The sequence below is a fragment of the Ctenopharyngodon idella genome, chromosome 16 (assembly GCF_019924925.1).
Source record: "Ctenopharyngodon idella isolate HZGC_01 chromosome 16, HZGC01, whole genome shotgun sequence".
Classification (NCBI taxonomy): Eukaryota; Metazoa; Chordata; class Actinopteri; order Cypriniformes; family Xenocyprididae; genus Ctenopharyngodon; species Ctenopharyngodon idella.
In genome coordinates, this window is record NC_067235.1 from 1,633,322 (window position 1) to 1,650,007 (window position 16,686).

Consider the following 16,686-nt stretch of genomic DNA (forward strand, 5'->3'; position numbering starts at 1 on the left):
GCTTTTAAAGGTAAAGTCAATATTAATGTATGAAAATGTATAGTAATTATAATAAGAGTATGAAAATATATGTATATTTAAAAAGGAAATACGTATACTTTTATTGTAAAATACTGTTATATAGGCTATGTTTATGGCATTATTTGTGTTTTTATTTATTTATTATTTATTTATGTATTCTTTACTGTGGTTTAACACGGTCTTTATGTTATTATTAGCCACCATTGCTGGAGAGGATCTTGAAGAATTCATATTTTGATTCAGTTAGAATATGTAACACATACAGTCACCAAAATACCATCCCGTAACGCTGGTAATATCCCTAATATAGCCTACAAAAAATGCTTCTTTTGCATAAGTCTATTTGAAAATAAGTCGATTTTCTCTTGCTGTCTCCTGTCACTTACAGCACGCGATTATTGTGAAATGACAACTGGACGCATACCGTTCAAATCCAGCGTTACCTTGCTTTATAAATGTTTTAAATGATATATTGCCATCATATATCGATTAAAAACATTTATTGGGAAGTGCAGCGCAGCGGTAGCCGTGTGTCTTTAAGCGGGAGTTGTGTTCGCCGACAGGAGGCGTGTCTCCTCCACAGAGCCCGAGCGGCTCCTCCATCCGAGCACATGAACCACTGCTGCCACTGTACTCACACTTCACCAGCCCGAGCTGCTCTCAACACCCGAGGTAAGGACATTTACTTCACCATCAACACATACGATCGGCTCTTACGGTGCTTTTAAAGTAATATCTAATGTAGACATTGAAAAAACTGAGGTTTGGCTTAAATTTCACAGCTGGGACGGAACAGTTCATCTGATCTGACTGATGCATGTGCTTCTTTTTTAACCTCACATAATGACTAAGGTAATAATTACATTGAACTATATATGTGCTTGACCAAAAAAAAAAAAAAAAAAAAAAAAAGGTTTGTGTTTGTAGAGTTACGATTTTCTCTCACCTTAATTGCAAAGAGGGTTATGATGACTTGTAAGTTAATAAAGCATGTTGAGACCCCGGGCACGACTGCACGATCCTAGTTTAAAATGCACCGCCCCTCACACAGACACACACACACACACACACACACACACACACACACACACACACACACACACACACACACGTCTGTTGTGAGATTGAAGGAAGCATCATTAAATATGCCCTTGCCTGGAAATAGTGTGTCACTGCTGTTGATGAGTCTTTTAGCATCACTTGAATTACTTTTGTGGGATCTGTCACAGAGACATTTCATTTCAGACTCAAAAGACACACTTAACAAGCGATCTTCTGAATATTTGAGCAGATACACACACACAACAGTGAAAAAATCCAAAACCAAAACTATGGTTAAAGTCTATGAATAAACATGATGTTTCATATGATTAGTTTGCGAACCATCCATATCAAGTGTAAAATGACTCGCATTTATCAATATGAAACAATCTACATCTTGTCATATTAATTTATTATCCTTTTCGTATATTTTGCAGAAAAAATAAAATCACAAAATACATTGACACGATGGCATAAGGTGCATTTATATTTTACTATCAGCCAAATTAATAGCCTGTGTTTGGACATTTCTTGGATGAAACAATATCGCAAATCGAAAACAAAATCCATGTGAAAGGACAGAAGAGTGTGTGTTCGTGCAGCTGATTCGGTGTAAAGCGATGTGAATGCGGTTTCTGATGTAATACAGTAGGGTTGAGGAGGCTCGGATATTGTCGCTGTCCGTGGTGCTGAAACACACCAGCTCTCAAGGCAATCTATTCTAGCGCTCATCTTTTAGCCTATTTTGAAAGTAGGGGCACAATCGAGGTCTTTTTAATTTAAGTTCTACAGGGTTCGCCCTTATTAGGCCCTTTCTTGGTTTTAAAGGCCCCCAGAGCTCAAAAAACACCATATAGTCTGCAGCTGTTTTCCGACAAGTTATTTAGAATATTATTCTCGTTATATATATATATATATATATATATATATATATATATATATGTACGCACGCACGCACGCACACACTCACACACACACAAACAGTAATTTATATATATATATATATATATATATATATAACACTATATATTATTATATAGAGCCTATATGTGAAAACAAACACTTAAACAATATAAGAACTTTTACGCGCGCGCGCGCACACACACACACACACACACACACACACACACACACACACACACACACACGGGACTGTATACATTTACAACAAAATACGATAATAGGCTACAGTGCATAATTACATGCAACTAACCCTAACCCTAAACCGAACCGAACCCTAATCCTAAACCTATAGTAAGTACATGAAGTTACTTTATATTACTCAGTACGTAAACATATAATTACAGTGTAAAAAAATAAAGTGTAACCTAATATTATATTATTATATCCTTTCAGAATACTGTCATTTTTTGACAATGAATATACAAAATGATCATAGTTTTATTGTAGCAGCAATACGTGCTGTAATGAGTTTTTACCGAAAACTATGAGTAACCTGTCATTTTTATTTATTGATTTGATTTGTTTATTTATTTATTTTTGTAAATAATCGCAGTTTACGAGAGCAGTAATTAAAAAACGCACGTGCGTTGTAGGGTTCATCTATTTCAATCATTTATTTGACTCTGAAACTATGTGAAAATATCACATATTGTGTGAAATATACACGAGACAGAAGGCTGCGGGCGCAGTAGAAAGCTTACGAACACACTGCTGTGTTTTATCTGAACATGATATCCACGAACAGAGACGTTAGAGCCACGCGCAGCTCTCGCTCTGAGCTGTGGAGCATGTTGGAGTAGGAAATGGATGTTGTGAGTGGTCAGTGTTGCGCGCGCGTTGCTCTCGGCGCGACGTCAGTGTGAGTGCAGCAGTGCAGTAGACGGCATTGCACGAGCAGCCCGCGCTCGTCGCTCCCGCTTCTGCCGCCTTCTGCGCGTCAAGCGATCCGCTACACCAGGTCTCATCACTCACTCCCGTATTGCTCCGCTCTTTCAGGCCACCCGTACATGGATTTCTCCTGGATTTCCCATCTCTAACATGGACGCCCGGTCGGAAGGTTGCTCCTTTGCGCAGTGAGACGGACATGCGGAGCATCGCTGATGGAGTGTCCTCTTCTGTCTCAGTGACCATGCCGTGATCACACCGCTGACAAGATAAAACACCTCCAAAAGCAGAAACAAGTGGGAATCTTACGATCCGTCCAGGGGAATGACATGCAGTGCATCGCAGGCTTCATGAAGATGTGCTCTCCTCTGGTAACTCATCAGAGATGGCTTGGGCTGTTGCTGCTCTTACTGTGTGTGGGATATTCTCACGGGATGCCACATGTGCTGAGATTCGGTAAGAGCCTTTTAAAACACATTCCACTTATTACGGACGCCGTTTTCGCTCTTGTTTTGCTGCTGTTTATATGTCATCTAAAGATGTCAAATGCAAGATGCTGTCTTTCCTTAGAAGAGTTAAAAGTCCTGCATGTTTCAGTCCGAATTTGTAGGGAACGCTACTTTTACAAACAGAACTTTCTGAGCCCCCATCACACATGCAGAAGTTGCCTACAGGTTGTGACGGATACAAAACCCCTTCAAAACAGCAATGCTGCTGCTGCATATTGCATCTTAAGTTACATATTCTCTTGTTCCATATTGTTTCTGAATGTGTTATGAGGAGAAAAAGCTTGGCTGTGAGGTGTTGCAATGACTCATTTTGTTCTGTTCTTGCCTAAGGTTATAAGCACTGCTCTATTCTATTCTATTCTATTCTATTGTATTCTATACTTGTCAGTTCTAGAAGTCACACATTGATCATTTGATACAGAGTGTCTATTGGAGTTTCAGATTGTCACTATCGTGATCTCCAGAGGTTTTTAAAAGATTAGTTCATTATTTTACTCACCCCTATGTCATCCAAGATGTTCATGTCTTTCTTTCTTCAGTGTAAAAGAAATTAAGGTTTTTGAGGAAAACATTCCAGGATTTTTCTCCATATAGTGGACTTCACTGGGGTTCAACGGGTTGAAGGTCCAAATGTCAGTTTCAGTGCAGCTTCAAAGAGCTCTACATGATCCCAGACGAGGAATAAGGGAAACCATTGGTCATTTTCTAAACACCCCCCCCCCTCCCCCCCCCCCCCCCCCAAAAAAAAAACAAGCGATGCGCCACACATTACGTAATCATGTCGGAAAGGCAGACATCAAACGGCCTTTACAAAAAAGGTAAAACAACAATGTCGGAAGATTTTGAAGTTGGAGGAGAAAATGAGATGGAGTTTTTCGCCCTACCGCGGTACTTCTGCCTACGTGACCTTTGCAACGTGATTACGTAATGCGTGACACATCACAGAGCAGTGCAAGACGAGCATTTGCGGTTAAAAAATATATCATTTTTATTTTTTTAGAAAAATTTCTCTAGATAAGATTCCTCGTCTGGGATCATGTAGAGCTCTTTGAAGCTGCACTGAAACTGACATTTGGACCTTCAACCCGTTGAACCCCAGTGAAGTCCACTATATGGAGAAAAATCCTGGAATGTTTTCCTCAAAAACCTTCATTTCTTTTACACTGAAGAAAGAAAGACATGAACATCTTGAATGACATGGGGGTGAGTAAATGATCAGGAAATTTGAATTCTGAAGTGAACTAATCCTTTAAATACCATAATTCCTATTTTAAACATCACAAGTGTGTCTAAAAAAAATGTCTAAAAAAAAGTTAGACATGATTTAGTGTAGGCTTTCACTGCATAGATGTTCTTCTGCATGTTGCTATTAGCAACCATTTAACGAATGCTTTGAGGAAGGCCATCCAAGCTCAGCATCACCATCACAGAACTGAGTCACAGGCGCTTTCTTAATAGAGTTGTAGTTTTAATGGGAGCGAGTGTGTTCGCTTCAGTCTGATTATGCAGATTTCCTGCAAGAGGAAATGTCTAAAAAATGTCAGCGGACTCCTATGAAAGGCTGTCGCTCTCTGGGGTGAGGCCTGTCTGATGTACTCCTTTTCCAGGCTCAATCAATACAATCAAATAATGTCAAATGCACCTCAGGGATTTCCATGGCACAGCCCAGGGCTTGCTTTAATTATGTGATGTAATAAGCTGTTTTTTTCTCACTCCAGGACACCAGCACAACACATCACACAATCACACACCAGCAAAATTTAGCCTTCAAGTCCTGATTTCCTCAGACGCTGCCTTAAACTGTGTAACTAATGTAACATAATGGAGAGATTTTCCAAATTTAGTCTATCATTACTGTGTATGGTTTCAATTAGCAGAATGGGAACGTACGCTTTGAGCCACAAGGGAATTATTTGAAGCCTGCAAACAAACATTCACAGCTTTTGCGCTTTAATTGTTAGAATGTGTTTTTTTCTCTTATACACATGATTGTGTATTTTGCCCATACTTTGTGTTGTTTCAGAGTTGCTGCAAACACATATTAAAACTGCAAAATTATTTCTAAATATTAAGTAAAGAAGCATATCTTATCTTCCACTTTTTCATTAACCAGACATTTAATTGCCATGGTTTTCTTAAAAATAGTAAGCGCGATGTTAATTGGCAGAGATGCACAGATATGTTACGCTCATTATTGTTCATGCTGGCTTTGTTTCTCATTATACTCTGTATGCTGATATTCACCGCTGAGCTCTTGGCTGTTGTGCGTGTGCATGAAGGAGGAAAAAAATAGTGCGGCAGATTGCGTTTCCCTTAGTTCCAGTAGGATATATTCTTGTGGGTTTAACAGTGTGTGTAAGTGGCACAGGCTTGTGTAACTGCGTTATAATATCATATCCATTTAGGTCTAAAAAACTGCAGCTTCATGCGCAGAGAAAATACATGATGTTGAATCAGATGAAGGGGAGATGGGAAAACTGAACGAGTGCTACTGTCTTTTGCATGTGTCATCACATTCTCCATCCCTGCATTAGGAAGCAGCTGTTTGTGACAACATCTGGCTCTCGGCCACCGTCCCACCGTCCTCTGTGGCTTCAGCTGCCCTTCTCACACTCTCACACACTGTTTTCATTTCAAATGTACATTTAGGTATTTACATGTATTGCATTTTAGTAGAACAATATAATTTCTAAGGAGAATATGTAGAATGCATTTGAATGTATATAGGCATTTTCTAATATTCAATCAAAAAGATTATTTATTTTAATGAAGGAAGGCTAATTAGCTCTTAATGTCCTGACTTATATTAGTTTTTCTTTGGTTTGGTTTAGGTTAGTTGCATGTAATTATGCAGTAATTACAATAGTAACTACATGTAAAAGGTAAACAAGGACATTGTAAAATAAAGTGTTACCTTTTTTTGACCAGTATTTTGAAAGTTCATTTTCAGTTGTGTTTTGTTCTGTCTGATTTAGAGGACTGTATAAATAAATTGCTCCTTAGAGAAGAAAGAGACAGAGAGCAGCGCTGCCTTTGACAATTAACTCACTAACGAATATTAACAGCGCTGTGCCACTGAGATACAGTAACAACTAGAGCTGATCGGGTTTTAACACAAAACTAAATCAAAATAAAAAGCTGTCTGGTCAGAAACAATACAATACACCAGGGCACATGTTAATGAGCACAGCCAGCCTATCAGAACACACACGTCTGTCTCTCTACTGGGTTAGGAGTGCAAGGGCAACAGGATTTGGACAAAAAAAAAAAATGTGTTTAAAGGTCTAAAAATGCTCATCCATTTACTGCATGCAAAATATTTTAGAAAATGAATGTTACATGTAGTCGAGTCAAAGATAAGAGTCTTTTAATGAAGAAGGAGAATATGCAGGAGAATAAGAGTAACAACTACACACTAACATAAACAATTCAGGAAACTGAGGCCTTAAACAGACAGGGGTTGATTGACTGAAACAAACAGGTGTGATGGAACTAATCAACAAATCAGGAAAACAGGAACAGGTTAAACAGAGTGAAAACGGAACTATAACAACAGAACGGAACATAATCATTACAATATATGAGTCAAAATCTGCTAAGCGGTAATTAAATGTAACAAATCATTTAAAATTGTTTCATCTTTTATTGGAAAAACATTTTATTATCTTAATCTTTTAAACAACTGAGAAGATAGTGATACATTTAAATACATTTAATAAAAATCATCTGTCAAGTTAAGCAGCATATGAGAGTCAAATTGGACAACTACAAGGACTCATGTCAACATCGCTCATTTAACAGTTCATCTATTGCCAAAATTATGAGCAAAATCAGCCAAGAATAGAAACTTATTGAAAATACTAAAACCAGAAATGTCAGAATCAGAATGCGTAGTTTGTGCATAAAAAAATGTCTGTCAAAAGCAAGGATGTTCACTAAGCTGGCAAAGTTTATTCTCTTTAGCATGCAGTGTGAAGTATTTCCCTCACTTCCCTGATCATTCCCATACAGTTTCAGCGAGTGAACAACAAGATTTATACTCACGTGCGTCACTCCCTCAGAAACCGATGACATCCGGTAGTTTGGGTTTTCCAAGAAATGTGTGACTCGCTGGACCTCTGCTTCTCATAAATACTGCTGTGTATTGTGCATGTTATTTTTTGACAGACATCGATGTTGTGTTATTCAAATGATGTGGATTTGAAAACAGATGGATCGTAAGGTAATAATTATTTATTTATTAGCCAGCAAGTATTCAGTGAAGTGATTTATGGCCATGAGTGTGTATGTCAATGTTTTTCGTTCTAATATTCCAACCGACTGCCAGCATAAGTTTTTGACCGACATGACGTGTGTGAGGGGTGAACTAGGCTTGATTTTTGATTAAAAACATGCTGGAGACTTTTTTTTTTTTTTTTTATGCTCAGTTCATTACACTTATTTAACGGAATGAATAATGTTTCATGGCTTAAATAAATTACATGTTACAATGTTTTTTACATGTTGGTTTTTTTTTTTTTTACCAGGAAAGGAGTGGCTTTGATGCACACAGTTGTTTTTATTGTCTCTTATAACAAAACTCTCTTATTTAAACCCATGAAAATGCAGATTCTGTTGTAAATAATAGTGAAAAATCACTTTTTTTAAACTGTTGTTCCATTATTGCCCCTTAGCAGATTTTGAATCATATGTGTCTTCAGTTTAACCTCATGATCTAAACAAAAACGTGCATCCCCTTATCCAGAACTATGCAATAGTTTTTTTATTTTATTTTATTTTAACAATTATTTAAAATAAGTTATTTTTTGTTGTGTCATTGCTGATGTTCTTACAGGTAGTTCCACTTGTAGCCCTAAAAATATTTACTAAATTCGCCTTACTGCGCATGTCTAAAATGTAAAATCTAAAAGCTCACTGAGATGATAAAGAGAGATCAGACATAATAAAGTTCTCACTCTATTCTTTTGGCACGATCACTTTATTAGCAAAAACCTCACCAATTACTGCTGAGTTCAGGTCGCACTCAGGACAGCAATTGCGAGTAAATTTTCTGTCATCTTTGCAGTAATGTAATATGGCTGGTATAAACGTAGATTTCTATCAGTACAATATGCGTCACATGACTAAACATGCCTCATCATTTTCAAACAGCTCCATTTTCACAGTCCACACTATAACACAAAAACGGCATTTCAAATTTATCCACTTGGGAGAGCGCCTTCAAAAAGCTCAATTTTCATAGGACAAAATCTTTTCAAAGGCCAAAACACAGAGAAAAAGATGTGTTTTCAAATGTATCTGGATTAGTGTAGATGTAGCCTAAATATTAAAGATATTAAAGTTGGAATTGTTTCCCATCAGTGAAGCTGTAAGCTGTCCTTCAGTAGAGCTGACCAGTCATTTACTCCCATGACCTCCCTGTGCAGGCCTGCTTCATCAAGGACATACGTGACCTTGAGAGACAAAGGAGAGCATATCACAGCTATCTATATTTGTTAATATGCTGAGCACAGAGCTTAAAGTTCGTATCTCATGTTTCAAGGTCTTTCCTAAAGATATACAGTGTGTTGTTATATCACTGTCCATTGCAACACTTTGAACCAGTGCAGACCTTTGAACGTGTCTGTTTCCATTGTGTTCGCTGACAAATGGCTTCTTCAGCTGCTTAGTAATACAGACTGTAATAAATTGTAAAAAAAACTGACTTCAGCTGAACAATGACACTGCTTTTCCTTCTTAGCGCTGCAGCCGAATTGAACTGCTATGTTTGCATCAATGAATCATTATTTTCCTGTTGATGACTGTAAAGCTGCTTTGAATCAATCTGTTGTATAAAGCGCTATAAAAATAAAGGTGACTTGACTACCAGGAGTTTGGAGTTGCTCCAGTAGTAACAAATAATTAGTGTTATGGTTTCTGTCCAGTGGGCCGCCATATCACAGCCCACATCATTTTTCATGCAAACAACAACACAGAGGAGTAGTGATAGTCCAGTTCACTTCAGTCAAAGATATCCTTGTGATGTTTTCATACTTGTGATAATTTAACCATGTTTATCCTCCCACAGAACTTTATAGACGGAGTTGGCAGCATAAACTTGTTAATCCACGTTTTGGAAGCTACCATTGGACCTTCAAAGCTTCCTGCTGCCTCACTTCTGTCTTGTGCACCGTTTGGAAGTCCTATAAATTCATCTGTCATGATCATAACAGTATTTCCCAATCTAGGCTCATTGGAAAAATGTGCCTCTACCTACGTTTATGCAAAACTCCAAAAATGTACCAAATTACATGCAATACACTGCAGTTTCCAGCTAAAATGACACTAGTGGCAGTAGAATTCAAAGAATTGTAGAAGCAAGCTAAAATGGCGTGGTTTATTCAGCAAATGTGTTTTTTTAATCTCACATCTCAATGATATAGGTTAGGTTTAGGGTTTAGTGGCCAGTGGTTTTCCAAAGTTACTAGCCACTCAGCATTTTCACTGGCCACAGTTTTGACATTGATACCATGGGGAAAAAACTGCCATATAGATATTTTTAATATGATCTCATAATTTGGCAGTAGGTATATTAGGCTGCTGTCACTTTAAGACCTGACGCACAGATCCATTATACAGTTACACCGTGTCGTAACCAGACGCGATGAGATAAGATTCCAGTGACGAGCAATTTGACTGTCCACACTAGATGCGACGCAAAAAATGAGAAGCGATAAAATCAATCAAAAACCACAGCCAATCAGAAGAGAGTGTGGGCGGGCTCTCTCGGCAAGAGCACAGCAGACACAATAAAATGGGCAAGTACTTAGTAAAATTCATAAATGTTGCACAATTTAAACATTATTTAAAGTACATACGGAGTGACTGAACCAATCTTTGTCATAGAATACACTTGTTTGTTCGCACTGAGTTGACAGTTTGAACGTTCTTGCGCCCATTTATTTATTTTCAAGATCTCAGGTGAATTAGCAGTGGACAAAAACTCTGATTAACATGGAAAAGATAAATGTTATCGCTTGTCACAGCGTTGCATCGCGTCGTGTCTGGTTAGGACACGGTGTTACACATGCATTTTCTTTCTCAACTGTTTACATTATAACATAACTGACTGTGTTTACACGAATACTCACCAAGACCGGCATTTTGACATTATTCTGTGTGTACTTGACTGTTTAAGCACAATAAGCAGCAAAAAAGAAGTCAATTTAGTACTGAGAGGCGGCTTTATGTGTGCGCACTTTGGATGTGAGAACAAAATCTGTGGGAATGAGTAAAATTATGTGCAATACACGCAATCACACACTGAAATTCAAGCCCTGTAACACCAACAATATTCATCCGGACAGATGAGAGAGAGAAAGAGCAGCTGGTATCGTGTGTCTATTTTGCAGAAAATGAGTTCTGGAAGCGTTTCAGATATTTCAGTTTCAATATGTATCGAAAAAGCAATATTTTTGACAGCACTACATTGCACTTAGTTTATTATTTCAGATGCCTTATTAAAAGACTACAATTGAACAATGTATATATTATATATAAAATTCAACCTGCCGAAGTGGCTAGTAGGAGTGACTGTGTTACACATCACTGCTGAAATACACCTGCATTTGGCGGGTTAGCGGGTGTTAATGTCAAGCCCTGGTGATATATTATTTTCAAATGCTTTTTAGTGCCACTCACCGGACATTTCCACTGTTGCAGTACGTACAACAAGTAACATAATAAAACATTAATAAAATGTTGTGATTCACGTTCACCTGTTTCATTCAAAAATTAACATGCTTTTAGTGCCACTCACCTGACATCTCACTTTGAAATGTGCAAGAAGCAATGTAATACTACTTTGAGACACGTTTTTCCAGTGATCCTGGATTGGTGTTTCTTCCCCTGATATGGTGCTCACCACTCACAACCACTAAAGTCCCAGTTATATTGTACCTAACCCTTTCCCTCAATCCCCATTGTGTCTTCATACTGTTTCTATTTACCCACCTGCTTCTCTTGTCCCTGGGCAGAGCTTAATGTTGCACTGCCTCTGTCATCACCAGTGGCTCCAATTCTGTTTACCTTTGGTATCTTTGTAGCCCTTGTGTGCATACTTCAATCCTTGTATAAGCTGGACCATGAGATCTTGACCATGCTGTTTCGACACGTTTTTACTCTCCTCTAGACCAACTATTGAACAAAAACTTACCGTACAACTGCTTTTAATTGTTACCATCAACCAATGCAAATCTATTTTACTCTTTTCAGTTATTCAAGCGAACCTCTGCTCTGATCTTTCTCTGGATCAATGATCACAGCTGCAGTCAAAGGTTTACCATGCTTCAAGGCACAACCAAACAGCTTCTCCCATTTAAAATCTGCTCAACAAGCACTCATTTCATAGTTGTCAGTTATTATTCTCTCATGGCAGTCAGTAAACGTGGGCAAGCAATGTTGGAGGGATTTCCACATATTCTTTTTTTTTTTTTTTTTTTTTTTTTCTGAGGCAGGGCAAAGCAAAGCTCTTTGCATATTGTTGATTATATTATCCTGTAACCACTGATAAACATTAACTGCCCTGGAATGCAGCTTGCAGCAGCATTTTAAGATGTATATGCTGTTCTTGCACATCTATGTCTATTTTGAATTAGAATCCCAGTGTATACCAAAAAAAAAAAAAAAACATCTGCCTCATTTTATCATTTAAACTCCCAACTGCTACTGCAACCATTCATTCTGCACAAGAACAGCTGCCACAACATGAACACCTCAAAACCCCTGAAGCTGATACACCCCAAATGTGATTTTGTGGAATGGAGTTCCACAAAAATGAACAGAGTTGTTTATATAATCCCACCAAACAAATTGCTAAACAGTGTTGTAGTCAAGACCATCGAAACCAGGCCGAAACCTGAGTAGTTTGAGTCCATAGACTGTAAAAAAAGATGGATGACGCAACGCCACTTCCTTCCATTGTAATTAACTGGACGTAAAATGTACGACGATGGCCGTTAACATGTTGCGCAAAAACGTCAGTTTGGAGGCTGGGCATGCGCAGAAGGAATCATCAGTGGAGCCGGAGGTGGAGTCGCGGTATCAAACTTCCGCCCAGACGACTGCGTCATCAAGATCAGATCACCTATTTGTTTTATTATCTATTGTTTATTATATTTTTCTATTTTCCTTCCTTTTTTCATTTGGCTTAAACGATGGCTTAATTACATCTGGCAAAGAGGAATTTACATTTATTTGAACATTCATTTTCAAATAAATTACTAGTGATAATTAGGTCAAAACAACATATCGTAATTGATGTATTTTAAAAATTCAGTAGATAAACTCAATATGATATGCCACTAGAAACAACTCTAAAATGTCAGAAACGGTCCTGCCATTTTAAATAAAGTTTAACTTACATTACAGGAGATCGATTGCTGTAGACAGTGCTCTATAATTTATTACAGTAGGCTATCATTAGTTTTGTCCTGCTAATTATTATTTTATACCCATAAAAATAATTAGTAACTGCCAGATAACGATCACCTGCTTTTACCCGTCATGGCTAACGTTAGGCGTGTTATCTTAGCTAATAACATTAATTAGCTTATAAAGCCCGCATTTACCGTTACCGAAAAAAAGTTCAGTGATCCGTCAGATCCTGTAGGTCGGTCAGTACAGTTTACTGCTGAACAACTCATTTTGTCGGTGTGAAATAACACAGAAATCGAAAATTAATAGTTAGTTATACATCTTCAATCTCCCCTCGAAGCTCCGACAGTCCTCAGAGAAGCTGTCAATCACAACTGTTAATCATAAGGACACGCCCTGTTTCTATAGCATCAAATTGCTAGCTAAAATCAAACTTATCACAAAAACGAACAATTGAATATATATCAGCGTGATAAGAACTACCTTAAATGACCAAAACCATCTTTCGGAAAATTTTATTGGAAGTGTAATTTATTTTTTTATTTTGACTCAATTGCCATTCGTTTTACATGGAGAGGACGGGTGTTTATGACCTATACTGCATCCAGCCACCAGGGGGCGATCAAAGAGCCCGCAGCTTCACTTTTCAGGACGTATGAGGCACACCCGGTTGAGTTCCAGTCAAGACTGAAAGCGGAAGGTCAAGTTCAAATGACAAATTCAGCACCATGAAAATATGGTCTAGTTCTTAGTCTTAAAGGGATAGTTCACTCAAAATTGTAAGTTATCCCATGATTTACTCACCCTCAAGCCATCCTAGGTGTATATGACTTTCTTCTTTCAGACGAACACAATTAGAGTTATATTAAAAAATATCTTGGCTCTTCTAAGCTTTATAATGGTAGTGAATGGTACTCGAGATTTTGAAAAAAAAAAATCGCATCCATCTATCATAAAAGTAATCCACACAGCTCCAGGGGGTTAATAAATGCCTTCTGAAGCAAAGGGATGCATTTCGTAAGAAAAATATCCATATTTAAAACTTTATAAACTGTAATCACTAGCTTTCGGTAACATTCGCCCATGCGTTCATAACACCTGACGTATGATGTAGTATGAAGGCGTAGTGTAAGCTCAGGTGAGAATTGACGAACGTGGAAGGGCAGAGGATAGAACAAAACAAAAAGCCGGTCATAAATTAAAAGTCTAAAATGAGATGTTTTAAAGGAAAATGTCAGAGGATCTCAATATAAGAGAAGAGGAACTACGTCGGGTCAAAGGTCACCCTTTTTGGGTGAACTAACCCTTTAAAGGTGACCTATTATGCCCCTTTTTTTAAGATGTAATATAAGTCTCTGATGTCCCCAGAATGTGTCTGTGAAGTTTCAGCTCAAATTAACCCATGGATTTATTATTATACCACGTTTTGCCCACCCCCAAGCTCGTGATTCCAATACACTGAGGCATAAATAATACAGGAGAAGCTCACACAGCAAATATAACTCTCAAAATAGATCATTACAAACTGTTCGTGATGCAGCATATCAGATCACTCATGGCATGTATTTTGTGGATGTTTGCTAACATTCGATGCTGAATGAATTTGATAGCGTGTTGCACGGCTAGCGTGGCTAAGCTACACACTGTTGGAGAGACTCAATAAGAATGGAGATGCTCTGGTCTCTGTGAATACAGTAAGAAACAATGGTAACTTTAGCCACATTTAACAGTACATTATCAAATTTTAATGAAACGCATTCAGAAAGACAATTTGCGAACATCACGAAATATATATGAAATTGGATCATGAACAGTTGGTATTGATCCATCTTTGAGAATCAACTTCTGTGCAAATCCTGTGTTTTGCTGATCCTTGTGTGCAAAGCAGTCTGGTGTAAAATGACTTGCACATACTGGTATATGAATTTATCTGGACACATTCCCTTCATAAATAAAATTACACCACTATGTTGTTAGTGGCTCAGATGCCAGGAGTTTATGGAGACTCATATGTTTACTATTATAACCATTAACAGATCAGTGATAATGTTTACATAGCTGAGACATATCACAAGCTCATTCTTGAGTGCTGCTGTCCTGCAGAGTTTTGCTCTGACCCAACTCACCTTCCTTCACGTGGCTTTAGTAATCCTGAAGACATTCAAGTGTATTTGATCAGGATTGTAGCTAAACTGTGTGAAGGACAGCTGCAATCCAGGACCAGTGTTACTGGTACACCGTTGTCGTTTGTGAAAACAAAATGGCGGTGCCGTGGGTGGAAACATATAGATGCAGGGGTGGTAATGTTATAATAAGATCTCCTTTCTATGTCACAAGGGAAGCAAAATCTGAACGGCTCATTTTTTTTTCACATGCTTGCAGAGAAAGACTTACCAAAACAAAATTACTTGGTTGGTAGATGCACTGGGGACCAGATTATAGCACTTAAACATGGAAAATGTCAGATTTCCATGACGTGTCCCCTTTAAGTTTGGTCTTGAGTACTGCGACACAGGTTTTAACACTTCCCACAATCTTTACCTGACGCAGTGTTGGATGCTGTAATCCACATTCATGTCTAACCTTAAACGATTCTGGTTGAAATATGGTTTGCAAAACAAACATTATACATTATATGCATGCAAAAAAAGATCTGAATACGTTATGTTAGGAGCATTATGAGAAAAAAGAAAAAGAGAGAGAGAAAAAAACAAACAAACAAACAAAAAAAACCATTGAAACCTTTTTTCCCCCTGAGATTTTCTTTAAGACTGTAATGGGTCAGTTTCTAGAGTTCAGTAAAAGTAAATAATACACGATAGATTAGACCAGATTAGCTTTGTTTTGTACAATGTGTACAGCGATGGACCTGAGGATTGAGATGTGCCACAGGGATATGAAACTGGAGCAGTTGCAATTTGCAGCGACAGTCTCATGGCAGAGAATCACTGCAGGTGTGGAGACGGCCAATGAAACTGCAGGAGAACCAGTCGTATAAATAGGAGCTGAGCTGCGCCGTTTGATGGGACCACAAATAAAAGACAGCACAAAACCACTGGAAGTGCAGAAGATGTTTGAATATGATGAATATTAAAGCTCTTTTTCTTGGCTCTGAGATAATGGAAGGTTCTGCAGCTCTGTTGGAGAGTGAAAGAGTACATGCAGATTGCACAGAATTTGAGAATTGTTTGGGTCTTGTAAAACATGTTGGTTTGTCCCATGTGAAAAAAAAGAGCACACTTTAGCATACTTTTAAAAAGAGTACTTATTATGGAAATAATTTTGAGCCATTAATTTTGAGCCATATTATTAGTATTTAAACGTATTAGTTGGACTTAAAAATGCTTCTTAACCCACTCAAGGAAGACTTAAGTACATCTATGTATATATTTAATTTCATAATTACTTCTATTGTCTTTGAAATATGGTTAAAGTACTGCAAATATACCAACAAGCATTTTTGGTAAACTAAAATATCTAATTTATTGGTGTATAAATTAGTTTCGCTCAGAAACTGCTAGTAAATTTCACAAATGATTACAAAGAACTGGCAAGTAACACATTGAATTAAATGTGAAATTTGAAGTAGAAAGACTGAAATAGTATTTTACTTCAATAATATTTGTTTTATTTACAACTTCAAAAAATATTTTTCACAGTGTATGTCATGTATTTAAATATATTTGTTACACATTCATAATGTTGTGCATTTAAATTATATTAACTTTAAATGTAATATTAAATAACATACTACAGTTCAAATTATAATCAAGTACTTTACATGTGCTTTAGTATGTTAGTCAACACATCAAAACAAGTGCACTTCTTTAAAGCACGACAAAAGATTTTAAAA

The 16,686-nt window shown here is 37.5% G+C and overlaps 1 protein-coding gene across 5 annotated transcripts in view; it reads left to right on the top strand.

Annotated features, from left to right (window-relative positions):
• The first annotated feature begins 381 nt into the window (after positions 1 to 381).
• The window catches only part of grik2 (glutamate receptor, ionotropic, kainate 2), a 231,893-nt gene continuing 215,588 nt past the window's right edge, over positions 382 to 16,686 (top strand). Inside the window, exons 1-2 of one of the 5 annotated variants that reach the window (XM_051865971.1) lie at positions 382 to 693; positions 3,022 to 3,366. In XM_051865971.1, coding sequence (XP_051721931.1) covers positions 3,240 to 3,366 — 127 coding nt within the window. In that variant the 5' untranslated portion in view covers positions 382 to 693; positions 3,022 to 3,239. Of the gene's footprint in view, positions 694 to 2,630; positions 3,367 to 16,686 lie in introns of those variants that run through there. The other 4 variants (XM_051865972.1, XM_051865970.1, XM_051865967.1 and 1 more) reach the window with 4 other exon arrangements.